Raw genomic sequence first — 17,178 nt, 5'->3', positions numbered from 1 at the left:
GGGGGTTGGGGGTTTTGGGGGGTTAATTTAGGTGTTTCATATATTGTGTTAGCTAGCTATAATTAATAGAGAGAAGTGTCCTCTCTTATGTCCGTGCTTGGTCGACGCTACGTACTATACATACGTATAGAGAGGACTAGACACACTAGCTAGCTAGTAAGCAAACGAAGGAAACAGAAGATCGTCATGAACATATATGCATACAGAGAGAAGTGATATCGACCACCTCTCCTTCTCCGAGAGATTGGTCGAACAACAAGTTCTCGTATATCTATCCGACACTACTGGCTACATATATACAATAATTATCTCTTACAAATATAATCATACGGACTCAGGGTCCACATAGAATTCTCCGTCTTCAGGGATCACGTGGTCAAGAAAGAATGCCGCCAATTCCTCTTGAATTGCTCGCATGCGAGTTGGTGCTAGGAGTTCATCCCGCTTCCGAAACATCTAATTTAAAGAAGGGGGTCAATACATATATATATATATATATATATATATATGAATGAATGAAACTCAACACAAATGATGGTAATAAAATAAAATTGTGAATGTTGTTATTTACGTACTTCATATTGTTCGTCAGTGTAGCCCCGCTCATAGGTCGTGTGGCGGATGGACTCGCAAACGTAGTATCCACAGAAATCATTCCCTTGTTCCTGCCACAACCACTTTACAAGAAATATAGGTCAATCAAACTGATAAGCAAGAATGCCAAATGGTATTGATGAAACTAGCGCTTGAATGACTAGTAGATGCGCGGAACATGCTACTATAGTACTTACTTTCGGGTGTCTAAATTGCAGCTCCTTCGGCAGTCCCGAAGCTTTTCTGGTGAATTTTCTCCAAACCCTGCTGGACAAAGAAAACAATTACTTGATATATCAGGAAATGAACAAAGTTGCTGATATGGTGGATAATGATCGATTTAACTTACTTCTCGAGTATTTGAGTCATGTCTGCATAGTCCTGGGGATCTTTTCGTCTTGAGTCTAAGACGGTTACTAGTCCCTGCTCAAGCTTAATCTCTAGGAGAATATAGTGGAAACTGCACACGCATGCATAACTCATCAATTACATTACTATAACCTTGACTAATATATAAGGGAAACCGAATACGCACAAGACAGTAACACTCACTTGAAGTTGTAAGGAAAGAGTATTATATCTTTGTTTTCATTTATTACGAACGATCGTAGCAAGTTGGCCTCGGTAGCTGCGGCATGAAATTTAACCCGAGTTGCATCTATGAGATATGTGTTAATGAACCCAATATCACCGACTTGTCTTTTCTTCAATTCGGCGATCTTCAATCTGCATAATATAGTGAGGATGATTATAAATACATACAATGAAAGAGCTGAGCTATATAGAGAAACTTAATGACAGAAGTAGTACTACTTACAGACAGTAGCAGGCGACCGTTGTTTTATCGAGGGCCAATTGATTGAAAAATTGATAGAACTCCTCAAATGGAACAAGCAACCGTTCAATCCCAACGAGGTCATGCTCCTTTTTAACTTTCCATACAAAGTACTCCTCCCCCCAGAGTCTCTGCAGATTTTCAAGTACCAATCATGCAATCTTCGCATCATCGTTGATAGAGATCTTTCATCTTTGACGAGAGGCTTCCCATACTCGTATCTTTGTATCTGCACGTCCATGGGTTCATAATGTACATCGTCGGGCAGGTAATCTGCAAGATTGCTATAACCGGGCACCATCCTCGGATCATTAGCGACGTTGTGGCTAGGCACCTTGAGCGGGGGGCACGATTGCTTCACTTGTTCGCCGAGCTGGGCAATTTGTTTCCCAGCTCGTCGTTCTTTCAGCCTTTGATCACTGACAGTACTTCCCGATCGCTCCGCTTCGGCAAATTCCTTTCCAATAATGCGCTCATGGTTTCCTTTCGGCGGAGACTTCGATGGTTTTGTCAGGGCAGCCAGAGTGCGCTTCGCTTTCACCGCATCTACCTTCTCCTCCGGAAGTGGGTGTCTCTTTGCTTTCAACCCTTGAAACCAGTCATCCACTTCGGTTCGTGCGATCTCGGCGTTCTCCTCCGGGGTCCTCTCGTATGGTAACTTCTCTGGAGTCTTCAGAGAAGGACCGAATCTGTATGTCCTCCCGCCTCTGGTTGTACTGCTAGACGCCGACCGAGCAGACGGAGCGGTTGTCTTCTTTACTTGCTTACGAGGCGGAGGAGAAGGACTACGACGCGCCGGAGCAGCCGGAGCGGCGGCAGGTCTCTTCCGCCCTTGCTGACGAGGCGGAGAAGGAGGAGGCTGGCTGCTCGGGCGCGTCGGCGCAGGCAGAGAAGAAGGCAGAGTGCCGCCATGCACTGGAGAAGGAGCCGGTCGAGTGCCCTGATCGTCACTCGCCGGAGGAGGAGGCGGTGGAGGAGGCGGAGTGCACTGACTCGTCGGAGGAGGAGGCGGTGGAGGAGGCGGAGTGCCCTGACTTGCCGGAGGAGGAGGAGGAGGCGGAGGCGTCCAGTTCAGAAGGTTGATGAGCTCCTTCCGCCATAGGCATGGAGTCTTCAGAGCAGACCCCAGCCGGGTCTCCCCTTCATCGGTAGGGTGGTCAAGCTGGAGGTCCTCAAATCCCTCCGTTATTTCATCCACCATCACCCTAGCATATCCTTCTGGAATCGGCCGGCAATGAAAAGTTGCGCCGGGTTCAGTAGGATAAACAGAGCCAACAGCCGTCTTGACCTTCAAATTCATCCATTGCGTCCTAAGGTGGAAATTTTGAGACTCCGTGATAGCATCCACGGGATAGCTGGCAAGAGCCGTCAAGGCATGCTCCGGGTGAAGCAGCTCGGTGGAAGCCACGCTGCTTCTGTGCTGAAATGGCGGGGTAGCTTCGGGGGAAGCTTCGGCAGTACGTTTGCTACGATTTGCTTCTCGTTCCTCTATCACGTCTACCCTTGCTTGCAGCGCCTGCATTTGGGTCTGCTGCACTTTTTTCCTCCTCTCATGGGATTTGTAACCGCCTGCGTCCGGAAACCCAACCTTCCACGGAATGGAGCCTGGCGTGCCTCGTGTCCGTCCAGGGTGCTCAGGATTCCCGAGGGCCATTGTGAGCTCATCGTTCTCTCTGTCTAGAAAGAACGTCCCTTCCTGCGCTGCTTCGATATACTGCTTAAGCTTCCTGATTGGTATGTCCATTTGATCGTTCGTCCAAATCCACTTCCCTGTTACAGGGTCCAAGGTTCCGCTAGCCCCGAGGAACCAAGTCCGGCAACGGTCTGGCCAGTTAATTGTCTCTGGTTCGATCCCTTTATCAACTAGATCATTCTCAGTCTTGGCCCACTTAGACCGGGCTACGAGCTAGCCACCTGACCCCGTGCGATGGTGAAGCTTCTTCTTCGCAGCATTTTTCTTGTTTGTCGCCGACATCTTCTTACTCTTTTCCGATGTCTTGTGGGCCACAAATGCGGGCCAGTGATCTCTGATCTTCTCATGTCTGCCCTTGAATTCTGGTGTCTCATTATTTTCGAAAAACTTATTCAGCTCTTTCTTCCACCTCCTGAATAGTTCTGCCTTCCTCTTAAGAGCAAAAGACTTGATTAATTGCTCTTTAACTGGGTTCTCTGGATTATCCTCTGGCGGTAGGGTGAAATTTGACTTCAGCTCAGTCCAAAGATCATTTTTCTGCATATCATTGACATAAGACACCTCAGGGTCTTCTGTAGCCGGCTTAAACCATTGCTGGATGCTTATCGGGATCTTGTCCCTAACCAGAACCCTGCACTGAGCAACAAATGCGTTCTTTGTTCGGATGGGTTCAATCGGTTGGCCGTCGGGCGCAATTGCTATGATCTCAAACCTTTCATCCGAGCTCAACTTTTTCTTCGGGCCTCATCTCTTTACCGAAGTTGTGCTCGATCCGGAGGGCTAGAAAAAAGAACAAAGACTTAATTAATATGTGTACATACCAAAACAATGAATGCATCAATCAGCTAGTCAGCAAAGGCTTAACTAATATATATACCTGACCGGACTCGGTTCGGTCACCGGAGCCGTCATCACGGTCTCCTTCTTGCACCGGCATTGGGTCACCGGAGCCGTCCTCATGTTCTTCTTCTTGCACCGGCATTAGGTCACCGTACCAGCTTCTTCACCCTCTCCTTCCAGACTATCGGTGTCGTTGAGAAACAACGAGACGGCATCACTTCCTTCTGCGATTATGTCCCTCAACAACGCTTCTTTTGCTTCGTCTCAGGCGGTGTCCATAGTTTCTCCAAATATTTACAACATGGCAATTATTATTCAAACATGACAGATGGATATATTAGTGGCAAACGTAGAACTAGCTACCTAATCATAGTAAGGAATCATATATATTAATTAGTGGCCTCGACGCTGCTTCTCTAGGGTTTGGGGTGGCCTCGACAATGCTTCAAGGGTTTGGGGTGGCCTCGAGAACGCTTCAAGGAGGGGGTAATATCGACCCCCCACGTGTTGAAGCTATCGGGAGGGGTATATATCGACAACGACGACACTACATCTATGTCCCTTGACGACCCTCGCTCCCGATAAAAAAAAGAGGAAGAAGAAGAAAAAAAGAGGAGAAGAAAGAATAGAGGAGAAGAAAGAATAGAGAAAGAATACAGGAGAATAAAGAATAGAGGAAAAAAGAGGAAGCTATCGGGAGGTTGCCTAGTGTCAAAGGATTCAACAAAACCATGTCTTCATCAGTAGGCGAAAGTAACAGGTGCATGATGGTATGAAGCTCTCCAAAGTTATTTTGGAACGGAGTCCTAGATAGGATAATTCGCTTTTTGGTACAAAGTTCAGCAAGAAGCTTCCAAATATCATTATTTGGAAGGACTTTGCTGAAATTCATACAAAAAGGCAAGTTATCCTATCCGGGACACCATTCCAAAATAACTTTGGAGGACTTCGTCATGCCCTGGTTACTTCTGGCTAATGATGAAGCCATGGATTTCTTCAATACTTTGACACTAGGAAATCTCTCTCTCGACCCCTCGGCGATCCTCGACCCCTCGAACCCTCGACGACCCTGGAACCCTCGACCCCTAGGCGATCCTCTTCTTCCTCTCATGTTCGAGAGGATCGCCGAGGGGCCGGGAGGTTGCCTAGTGTCAAAGGATTCAACAAAACCATGTCTTCATCATTAGGCGAAAGTAACAGGTGCATGATGGTACGAAGCTCTCCAAAGTTATTTTGGAACGAAGAAATCGACGATGGCCCAGGTACACATTCTTCCTGCATTTGTCCAGGTATATACTTTCAGTGTCATCTAAACAGTGTGTGCATGCGTGGTATCCTTTGTTTGTTTGTCCTGAAAGGTTACTGAGAGCGGGCCAATCGTTGATGGTCACGAACAGTAACGCCTTAAGGTTAAATTCCTCCTGTCTGTGCTCATCTCACGTACGTACACCGTTTCCATTCCACAGCTGTAAAAGTTCTTCAACTAATGGCCTTAGGTACACATCAATTTCGTTGCCGGGTTGCTTAGGGCCTTGGATGAGAACTGGCATCATAATGAACTTCCGCTTCATGCACATCCAGAGAGGAAGGTTATACATACATAGAGTCACGGGGCAGGTGCTGTGATTGCTGCTCTGCTCCCCGAAAGGATTAATGCCATCCGCGCTTAAAGCAAACCATACATTCCTTGGGTCCTTTGCAAACTCATCCCAATACTTTCTCTCAATTTTTCTCCACTGCGACCCGTCAGCGGGTGCTCTCAACTTCCCGTCTTTCTTTCGGTTCTCACTGTGCCATCGCATCAACTTGGCATGCTCTTCGTTTCTGAATAGACGTTTCAACCGTGGTATTATAGGAGCATACCACATCACCTTCGCAGGAACCCTCTTCCTGGGGGGCTCGCCGTCAACATGACCAGGGTCATCTCGTTTGATCTTATACCGCAATGCACCACATACCGGGCATGCATTCAGATCCTTGTATGCACCGTGGTAGAGGATGCAGTCATTAGAGCATGCATGTATCTTCTCCACCTCCAATCCTAGAGGGCATACGACCTTCTTTGCTGCGTATGTACTGTCGGGCAATTCGTTATCCTTTGGAAGCTTCTTCTTCAATATTTTTAGTAGCTTCTCAAATCCTTTGTCAGCCACAGCATTCTCTGCCTTCCACTGCAGCAATTCCAGTACGGTACCGAGCTTTGTGTTGCCATCTTCGCAATTGGGGTACAACCCTTTTTGGTGATCCTCTAACATGCGATCGAACTTCAGCTTCTCCTTTTCACTTTCGCATTGCGTCCTTGCATCGACAATGACCCGGCGGAGATCACAATCATCGGGAACATCGTCTGGTTCCTCTTGATCTTTATCAGCTTCACCCGTTGCAGCATCATTGGGCGCATCATCTGGTTCCTCTTGATCTTCACCAGCTCCCCCCGTTGCAGCATCTCCGTATTCAGGGGGCACATAGTTGTCATCGTACTCTTCTTCTTCGCCGTCTTCCATCATAACCCCTATTTCTCCGTGCCTCATCCAAACATTATAGTGTGGCATGAAACCCTTGTAAAGCAGGTGGGAGTGAAGGATTTTCCGGTTAGAGTAAGACCTCGTATTCCCACATTCGGTGCATGGACAACACATAAAACTATTCTGCTTGTTTGCCTCAGCCGCTTCGAGAAACTCATGCACGCCCTTAATGTACTCGCGGGTGTGTCTGTCACCGTACATCCATTGCCGGTTCATCTGTGTGCATTATATATAATTAAGTGTCCAAATTAATAGAAGTTCATCATCACTTAAAACCAAAGTGCATACATAGTTCTCATCTAACAACATATAGCTCTCCAGAGCATCTAATTAATTAAACCATACATTGAAACTATGTAAAACATTTCAATGCGAAAACAAATGCGATCATCATCGCAACCAAGGTAACAATTGATCCAACGGCATAATGATACCAAGCCTCCGTATGAATGGCATATTTTCTAATCTTTCTAATCTTCAAGCGCATTGCATCCATCTTGATCTTGTGATCATCGATGACATCCGCAACATGCAACTCCAATATCATCTTCTCCTCCTCAATTTTTTTTATTTTTTCCTTCAACAAATTGTTTTCTTCTTCAACTAAATTTAACCTCTCAACAGTAGGGTCAGTTGGCATTTCCGATTCACATACATACTACATAAATAAAATCTATGTCATGTTGGTCGGCATAATTTTCATAAACAATAAATGAACCAATAGTTATAAAGATAATATATATACCACATCCGAATCATAGACAGGACGAGGGCCGACGGGGGCGGATACCAAAACCATCGCACTATATAAGATGCAATAATAAAAGTAAGAAAATAATACAAGTATCTATGTAAACATGCAAGTAAGAATATTTTTCCTTTCAGAAAGAAGATAAAACAAGAGGCTCACCACGGTGGTGCCGACGATGAGCTCGGCGCGGGTGATCGACGGCGGTGAAGACGGGGACGGGGCGTGACGGACCACTAAACCTAGACAAATATTATGGAAAATGGAGCTTGGAGGTCGAGCTTGGAGAGGAGAAAGCTTAAGTAGTATGGCTCGGGCATTCCATCGAACACCTTGTGTGCATAGGAGGTGAGCTAGAGCACCACCAAGCCCTCTCCCCCTCGGCCAGAGAAAAACAAAGCACTGGGGTGCTCTGCTCGCGAGCGAGGGGTATATATAGGCACCTCATTGGTCCCGGTTGGTGGCATGAGCCGGGACTAAAGGGGAGCCTTTGGTCCCGGTTCAAGCCACCAACCGGGACCAATGGTGGCGGGCCAGGAGCAGGCCCATTGGTCCCGGTTCATCCCACCAACCGGGACCAAAAGGTCCAGATGAACCGGGACCAATGGCCCACGTGGCCCGGCCGGCCCCCTGGGCTCACGAACCGGGACCAATGCCCACATTGGTCCCGGTTCTAGACTGAACCGGGACTAATGGGCTGACCCGGCCTGGACCAAAGCCCTGTTTTCTACTAGTGTAAGAGTATGGTTGCACATGATTTCATTGTTAAGAGTAAGAAGAAGATGATTAACTATAGACTGATATTTGATAAAAATTACTTTGAGACTATTACCTTGCCTGCTCCCTCTTTGTTCAACATATTTTCAGGCACGTACCTTGTTTTGCCGGAGGCCGTTCATGCATACCCCATCACCTTGGCAGGAACCCTCTTCCTGGGGCGCTCGCCCTCAACATCACCAGGGTCATCTCGTGTGATCTTAAACCGCAATGCACCGCATACCGAGCATGCGTTCAAATCCTCGTACGCACCGTGGTAAAGGATGCAGACATTAGGGCATGCATGTATCTTCTGCACCTCCAATCCTAGAGGGCATAGAACCTTCTTTGCTTCGTACGTACTGTCGAGCAATTTTTTATCCTTTGAAAGCTTGTTCTTTATTATTTTCAGTAGCTTCCCAAATCCGTTGTCAGATACACCATTGTTTGCATTCCATTGCAGCAATTCTAGTGTGGTACCAAGCTTTGTGTTGTCATCGTCGCAATTTGGGTACAACCCTTTTTTGTGATCCTCTAACATGCGATCGAACTTCAAATTCTCTCTTTCAATTTGGCATTGTCTCTTTGCATCAACAATGACCCGACGAAGATCATCATCGGGCACATCGTCGGGTTCCTCTTGATCTTCAGTTTCCCCTATTGCAGTACCATTGTATTCAAGGGGCGGATAGTTGTCATCATCCTCAAGCAGGTTCAAACATTATAGTGTGGCATTATAGGGTGGCATGAAACCCTTATCAAGTAGGTGGACGTGAAGGGTTTTTGAGTCAGAGTAATCCTTCATATTCCCACAAATAGCGCATGGACAATACATAAAACCATTCTGCTTGTTTGCCTCAGCTACTTAGAGAAAATTATGCAGGCCCGTAATGTACTTTGAGGTGCGTCGGTCACCGTACATCCATTGCCGGTTCATCTGCGTGCATTATATAATTAAGTGTATTAAAAACCATTACAGAACATCATGAATGGAGAAATGACCAAATTAATAGAAGTTCATCATCACATTAAAACCAAAGTACAATAGTGATCAAATGTTATTACTGTAAAAATAAATACATAAAGTTCATACATAGTTCTCATTGAACAACATATAGCTCTCTAGAGCATCTAATTAAAACAAACATTGAAACTATGTAAAACGTTTAAATGCAACAAGAAATGCGATCATAATCGCAACTAAGGTAACTATTGATCCAACAACATAATGATACCAAGCCTCAGTATGAATGACATATTCTTTAATCTTTCTAATCTTCAAGCGCATTGCATCCATCTTGATCTTGTGATCATCGACGACATCGGCAACATGCAACTCCAATTCCATCTTCTCCTCCTTAATTCTTTTCAATTTTTTCTTCAAGTAATTGTTTTCTTTTTCAACTAAATTTAACCTCTCGACAAGAGGGTCGGTTGGAATTTTCGGTTCACATACCTCCTAGATAAAAACATCTATGTCACGTTGGTCGGCATAATTGTCATAAACACTAAATGGAGCAAATAGTTATAAAAGATAATATACCACATCAGAATCATAGACAGGACGAGGGCCGACGGGGGCGGATACCAAAACCATGGCACTATATAATAACGAACAATAATAAAAGTAAGAAAATTATACAAGTATCTATCTAAATCATACAAGTAAGAATTTTTTTCTTTTAGAAAGAAGATAAGAACAAGAGGCTTACCACGGTGCTGCGGGCGACGAGATCGGCGCGGGCGATCGACGGTGGTGAGGACGGGGACGGGACAGGACGGACTGCCAAACCTATACAAATCTTGAGAAAAATGAAGTTTGGAGGTCGAGCTTGGAGAGGAGAAAGCTTAAGTGTGGATCGGGGATTTCATCGAATACCTCATGTGCATAGGAGGTGAGAGTAGAGCAACACACACCTGCACACGCCGGCCGGCCAAAAAATAGAGGAGTGAGGGGGGCAGAGGCGGAGGTATATATAGACGTATCTTTAGTCATGATTGGTGGCTAGATCCGGAATAGAAGACTGACCTTTGGTCCCGGTACCAGCCACCAACCAGGACTAAAGGTGCTGGGCTAGGAGCAAGGCCCATTGGTCCCGGTTCGTGTCTGGAACCGGGACCAGAGGGATCAGACGAATCGGGACCAATGGCCCCCGAGGCCCGGCCGGCGTCCTGGCCTCACGAACTAGGACTGATGCACCTTTTGCTCCCGGTTCGTAAGTGGACCGGGATTAATGCCCTTATCCTGGCCTCGACCAAAGGCATGTTTTCTACTGGTGTGATAGACCACCAAACAAACTGTACCATATTTCCTTGAACCAACAGGCTCTCCAGACAGCAATATAGCTAAGGTAGAGCAGTATATGAAGTCTACTGACAGCACACATTCCAAACGGGGATAGAAATTCCGTAGTAAGCCACTCAAGTTTCTTAGGGTCAAGTTCCACATGATCCCATTATCGCCGCCAACTATTACCAAATAGCAGCAAACACATACGCACACCAAATGCTAATCGGTACATAGGGTGATGAATAAGTTATTTTCTAACCAGGGTTTTGGTATGTCCTTGCATTTAGAATATACAAATAGTCACATACATGCTGATTCTCAATGAACAACCAAATAAGGACTCCCAATGAAAAACCGGCATCAGAAACGCAAGATACAAGTCATAACCATGTAAAACCACAAAAATATCTTTATTTATATTTTATGTCATCATTTTACGTTTGCAGTTTTACGCCACGTATACACTTTTATTAGTTTATAGTGCACATTTTCTTATGTTTATTTTGACTTCCAACATACACAATGACGTATAAGTAGAAAAGGTGTGGAAAAGTAACAATTTATTCTTTGACGTCAACGTTAGTACCAATAGCATGAACCTACTAGTGTTTGTTTCCTCATAGTCAAAGGTCACTCTCCTCTACATGTTTATTTCCTCAGATATGGAAAATCTCTCATTGATACGTGATTCTCTTTCTTTTGGTGGCATGCGCCTACCAGATATCGATGGGGACTTTTGTGGTTTAACTTGGTGCTATATTTGTACCACCTTTTCATAATGTTGAGAGAGCGTGAAATACTACCAACGTGGATGTATTCTAGCTATAAGCTGCTTTCTAGGAGAAAGTCTAAAAGATGCATCGACGGTATAACATTTTTGCGGGTGACATGGACAGTATAAACATAACTGAGTGTTTTTTCTAAATCTGTAAGAAAGCTACATACAGATCGATGAATAGCTAGGAATACAAATCTGCGTCGAAGAAAAACTTTATTTTTTAGGTTGCGAAATGGTATATTCACTTAAGTGAGCTGATCAATCCCTTCTGTCGGTGTGACGCCTCTCTTCTGAAAAAAGACCCTTCCGTAGGTTGGTAATGAAGCAGTGGTGAGGGATCCACTGGATCAAGAGCATTGAGCCATTGACTCATTGCGGAGTCATGAGTCTCCGCGATCGAAGAGTCCACCATTTCTGCCCCTTCTTTCAAATTTTTCCGTCTATCTTCCGTTCAGCATCAAATTTACGTGGATGAACAGTGCTCTTGTATGTAACAAACCAAAAGTAAATAATAACAATTTGACCCAAGAATTCCAGAAAGCGGCAGTTGCACACGAGACAATGCCAGCTGTACCAGTCGTTGTACACACATGTTACATTTGGTGGGGTAAATGTTTTTTGACCGCTCTATTAGTAGCTAGCTACTGTGCATGCATGGTTCAGCTGGGGGTCAAAGTTGATAATGGCAGCAGTGGTTCAGTACGTAGGTTATAATATGTGGCATACGTACATTGTCGTGAGCTTGACAGGCAGCAACCGATGGAAAACTGGTCAATCGGCAGACCTTTCGATGGCCTCCTCTACCAAACGGACCCTTTTGACCAGGTGTCAGATCGAGACGTTCACGTGGCAGGACGTACAAATATAGGTATATAGAGTACTTACGTGTGTGGCTCTTGCCAGTTGTGCAGGGAGAAACCGTGTGCACAAATATATAGGTATTTGTCTCGTAACGACGACCAGACTAGACATCGGAGTCCAGAGTTAGCAAGGTGCATGGTGCACTCTCCAGACAAAGAATGGATGGTACACTAGCCCTAGACGAAAAACAAAACCAGATTAGCGCATGCATGACGTTTAGTAAATTTTCCACACGGCTCGCCACTCGGTGGAGGATCGACGCGGCTGCAACCTCGCCTCCTCTCCTCACCCTATAAATCTGGAGGACATGCATGCATTGCTCGTATCCCCCATCCATCCCAAGACATAGCAGCAGCAGCCTGCTACGTACTCTTGTTCATCCCATATCATCCACGATACAACATCAGCCGATCAGCTGTAGCAAATCACATTAGTCAAGCACGTGATGGCTGCTGCGCATGTATGCTTCTCCTTATCCTCCTTCGCGCCATTGTTCCATTCGGCTTTGCCGGTGGCCAGAAATGGTGGCCAGAGTGGCCGAAACCGTGGGTTAATTCGCCCTTCGCCAGTGATATATCCCGGGCGGGAGCCAGTGTCCCATGAGCTGTCCGATGATTTTGACTTCCAGGTATATATTTTTACGGTACAAACATATATAGACCGCAACATTGGCATGTACTTTGAATGCAAGTTTGTGTGCCTTTTTCTGGCTAATTATACTACCTTCGTCCCTAAATTCATGTTGTATAAACCGAGTCAAAAATTTAATCCGTCCACAAGAATCTTTTAACCACAGTCTAGCAATTCATGGATTGCCTTTTCAAGATAACTTTGAATAATTGCTTCTATTCAGGAACCAGCGAGACACAGAAAATGTGTGTTTCATTAATTAATGATGTTTCTGGAATGAGCACAATTTCAATCTCTATGTTTTATTGTTAATTTCCAAACTATGTTAATAAAATATAAACCTACATTATATGCACTATTTTCCTATGATATCGCCTATTGTTGAATGCAAATAATATATGATATATATTGCACTTATCTAGATTTTGTATTCTTTTTAAAAAGAAGTTTGCTCTATGTGCAATACCAGGAAAGCCTAATGAATGTTCAAGCATTGCTTCATCAACATCCGAAGAGCAACAAAGGAATGTTGAGCATGGTTGATCACCTCAAACGCCTCTGCATTGACAACTATTTCCAGGATGAAATCGATAACATAATGGACTCGTCTATGGATCTCCTCCATAGTGATGATCTACTTGACGCAACCCTTTCCTTAAGGCTGATGAGAGAAGTTGGATATTATGTTTCGGCAGGTCAGTAAAATACTAGTTTAGTGTGTTGGGATAGACAAACACACGAGTTTGGAAACTTGAGTGCAATTTGGTCAACGATGATTTTATGTGATAATTTTGCTAATAATAAATTAGCCTTAGAGTAACCAAGTTTAATAATAAAAAATAACGGTCCCTTGTGTACAATAGAAGCACCTCTCATGAGACGTATTATTTTCATTATGTATGACATGCACCTAAGACACCTTCTTGTCGTTGTATGGCAGACGATGTTCTTCAGAAGTTCACAAACGATAATGGGGATTTCAACCTTAGGCATAGCAAAGACCTTAGAGGGTTGCTGAGCTTGCATGACATGTCACACCTCAACATGGGAGAAGCTTCACTCTACAAGGCAAAGGAATTCTCAAGTAAGCACATGAAATTTGCACTTAAGTATTTGGAGCCAAACCTTGCGAGATATGTGATGAAGTCACTAGACCATCCCTACCATGTGAGCCTGAGGCAATACAAGGCTAGGCATCATTTGAGTTACCTCCAGAACTTGCCTACTAGGCACACTGCAATTGAGAAGCTGGCACTTGCAGAATTTCAGATGAAGAAGTTGCAACATCAGAGTGAAATGCAAGAGGTTAAGAGGTAGGAATATAATAAAATACACTCCTTCCATTATTAGTTGTTGAGGACATTGACCCACCTGCATATTGATAAGAGAGAACTCACTTGGAATTAATAGATTAACATATTTTTTTGCTCATGTATTCGCACAATTAAAGATGTGGTGATATTTTACTATGAAAACTTCATTTTCACACAGATGGTGGGTGGATTTGGGATTGTCTCAAGAAATTCCAACTGCAAGGGACCAAGTTCTGAAATGGTACATGTGGTCCATGACTATCCTTGAGGGTTTCTCCTTCTCAAGATACCGGGTTGAGGCCACAAAGGTTATCTCAATGGTCTACATTGTGGACGACATCTTTGATCTTGTCGCCACACAAGAGGAGCTCTCTCGCTTTAATGAGGCGATCAAAATGTGAGCATTGATGTTCCCGTAATAACAACAACATTGCATTTTAGGAATGAAGTATAATTACTTTTGTTTGTGAATGAATGACATCTTAGATATGTCTAATTGCACATTAAAAATTCTATAATTTTGACACATCATGTTTACAGAGGTATTAGGATTGGTTTGACACAAACATTAGGCCTTTGCGAGAAATATCTTGATATACTAATAGTTTTATAATTATTCATATATATATTCATACAAAAAGAGAAAGCACTGCATATTCAAGGCTGCTTATGCCCAGAATGGCATATTTTTGCTAATGGTATAATCAAACTCATGGGTTAGTCGCGACCTTATACATAAACACATAATGTAAAAATATTGTTATAAAAGTTTGACGCGCAAAGTTCATATTTTGACAGGTGGGATCTTGCAGCTGCCGAGTCACTGCCGAGTTACATGATATCATGTTACCAGGCTCTTTATACCATCACAAATGATATCGCTGATATGGTCAGAAAAGAGCATGGATTGAACCCTATCAATCATCTCAAGCAAGCAGTATGTCTACTCGAAATGGTTTTTCATTTTCTTTAGTTTAATTTGTCTAAGCAACTAATAAATATATTAATAGTACCACCTCACATATTTCTGTGTACTATATAACTTGTGATTAATTGTAATGAATACAATATAAGAAAATAACACTGGAAGAATTATATTGCATTCATGCCTTTTTTCTTGCAGTGGGCAACCTTGTTTGATGGATTCATGATCGAGGGAAAATGGCTATCTACTAATCAGGTTCCTACATCGGAGGACTACCTAAGAAATGGTGTCATCACTTCAGGAGCACCACTTTTATTTATGCATCTTTTATTCATGCTTGGGCATGATTTAACGGAGGACAACAACGACCACATCCTCAAGGTCGTCTCCTGCCCTGCGAAGATCATGAGGCTCTGGGATGACATGGGGAGTGCAAAGGTCAGAACACACCGAGAAGTTTATGCACAAGACTATATAATTAGTAATACTAATTATTTACATGAGTTATTTCGTACCATATCCTGGTGCGTGTGCATTCAAGTTGACATTGACAACATTAGGCATGATCTGAAAAGAAATTATGTGTCCCATGCAGGATGAGTTGCAGGAAGGGCTAGACGGATCATACAAGGATTTGTACCAGAGAGAAAACCCTCATGCTGATGCGGAGAAGCGCATGTTGGATATGATAGCGGGTGAATGGGAGGATCTAAACAGGGAATACTTCTCTCAGACAAAGTCCACAATACCACCTAGCTTCATCGGGGCGTCTCTCAACTTTGCAAGGATGGTCAGCATCATGTATGGCTATGACGATGAGCAGAGGCTCCCCGCCTTGGAGGATTACACTAGGATGTTGCTCTTTTGAATAATGCATGCTACCATTGTGTATGTAAGTCTTATATATGTAGCACACCAATTTTGAGGGTTGCCCTGTTGAAACATGGACTAGTATGATGCACCATTAGCTAATGCAAATCTGCTCCACAAATGATACTTGTGCCCAAGCTGTGCACGACATGCAAATCTAGCGGCTAGTGCCCTTCTCACTTATATGCATGTCCAGCAGTATTCAATCTTCGTCGATGAATCGTTCAAAAAATTTCCTATGCATAACACGACTCTAGCGAACGTGTTCCTACTTCCTAGTGGTTATATAATGAATATACTTGAAATGGTGGTGGAAGATTTTGAACGATTTTTCTGGCAATGCTGGTCATTCAAAATCCTTGACAAGAGGAGACGTCGGTTTTTCTGGCAAAGTTGGGAGGGACGAAAAAGATATCACTTGGTTTGCTGGAGCAGAGTGTGTCGCTCCAAGGACAAGGGTGGTTTGGGTGTGAAGGATTTACGTAAACAGAATATCAGCCTCCTAGTGAAATGGTGGTGGAAACTGGATACTCAAAATGGACTTTGGCAGGATATCGTTAAGGCCAAATACTTGAAAAGGGATACAGTTGCTACGGTGAAAAGCAAATTCAATGATTCTCCCATCTGGAAAGATATTATGAAAGTGAAAGATTACTATATGAGGGGGAGAACAGTCCAGATCAACTCGGGGGATATAGCCCAAGTTTGGGAGGACTCTTTGAATGGAATGCCTCCTATGCGTGTTCAGTATCCACAGCTGTTTAGCATTTGTAATTTGCCTAAGATTACGGTTGACAAGCTGGGAGGAGTGGAGGCTGGTGATATGTTTCGCAGGAGGCTAAACCCCCCGCTCGAAAACATGTGGAATGAGATGCTTACAACTGTGCTGAATGCTATCTCTTCAACTAAGCAGACCAGGTTGGCTGGGCTCCTGGACCTAAACACCGCTTTACTACTGAAACCATGTACAAGTTGCTTGAAAGCAACCTGGCAGGGTGTGACTACCGGTGGATTTGGAAAGCCAAAATCCCCCTTAAGATCAAAATTTTTATGTGGCAGTTGTTTCAGGACGCGGTCCTGACGAGAGATGTTATGAAACGTCGAAAATGGCCTGGTAATGAGAAGTGTTCGTTTTGTGCTGCCCGTGAGACGGCTCAACATCTTTTCTTCCTTTGCCCAGTTGCCAGGGTGATCTGGCGATCGGTGGGAGCAGTCCTCGGCACTGAATTATGCCCCAATAACATTTGGCAATATTACACTTGGTGCTATATCTATCTCCCTGATGGTGCTAAATTCTATACCTTCAGCCTTGCTGCCATCTGTTGGGCAGTGTGGAACTATCGAAACAGAGCAACCTTTGAGTTTAAGCTTCCTAAAACTCCTTTTGAGATTGTGTTTTCCGCTTGTGTCTTCATCACCTACTGGGCAGGTCTCTTGAAGGGGCAGACCGTGAGGCGATGGAGCGTGGGTCGCAGATGCTGAGGAGCAGTACAAGCAACATGATGATGATCTGTGCCGTT

At 44.2% G+C, this 17,178-nt stretch overlaps 1 protein-coding gene across 1 annotated transcript; it reads left to right on the top strand.

The window, feature by feature from the left end:
• The first annotated feature begins 12,264 nt into the window (after positions 1-12,264).
• Positions 12,265-15,765, top strand: LOC119319254 (S-(+)-linalool synthase, chloroplastic-like). The gene is made up of 7 exons (XM_037593742.1): positions 12,265-12,548; positions 13,020-13,245; positions 13,491-13,863; positions 14,042-14,260; positions 14,662-14,800; positions 14,987-15,226; positions 15,384-15,765. The coding sequence occupies exons 1-7, from the start codon at positions 12,366-12,368 to the stop codon at positions 15,654-15,656; spliced, it is 1,653 nt and encodes a 550-aa protein (XP_037449639.1). The 5' UTR covers positions 12,265-12,365; the 3' UTR covers positions 15,657-15,765.
• Positions 15,766-17,178: the final 1,413 nt, after the last annotated feature.

The sequence above is a fragment of the Triticum dicoccoides genome, chromosome 6A, assembly GCF_002162155.2.
Source record: "Triticum dicoccoides isolate Atlit2015 ecotype Zavitan chromosome 6A, WEW_v2.0, whole genome shotgun sequence".
Classification (NCBI taxonomy): Eukaryota; Viridiplantae; Streptophyta; class Magnoliopsida; order Poales; family Poaceae; genus Triticum; species Triticum dicoccoides.
This window is presented reverse-complemented; position numbering and strand designations above follow the sequence as displayed.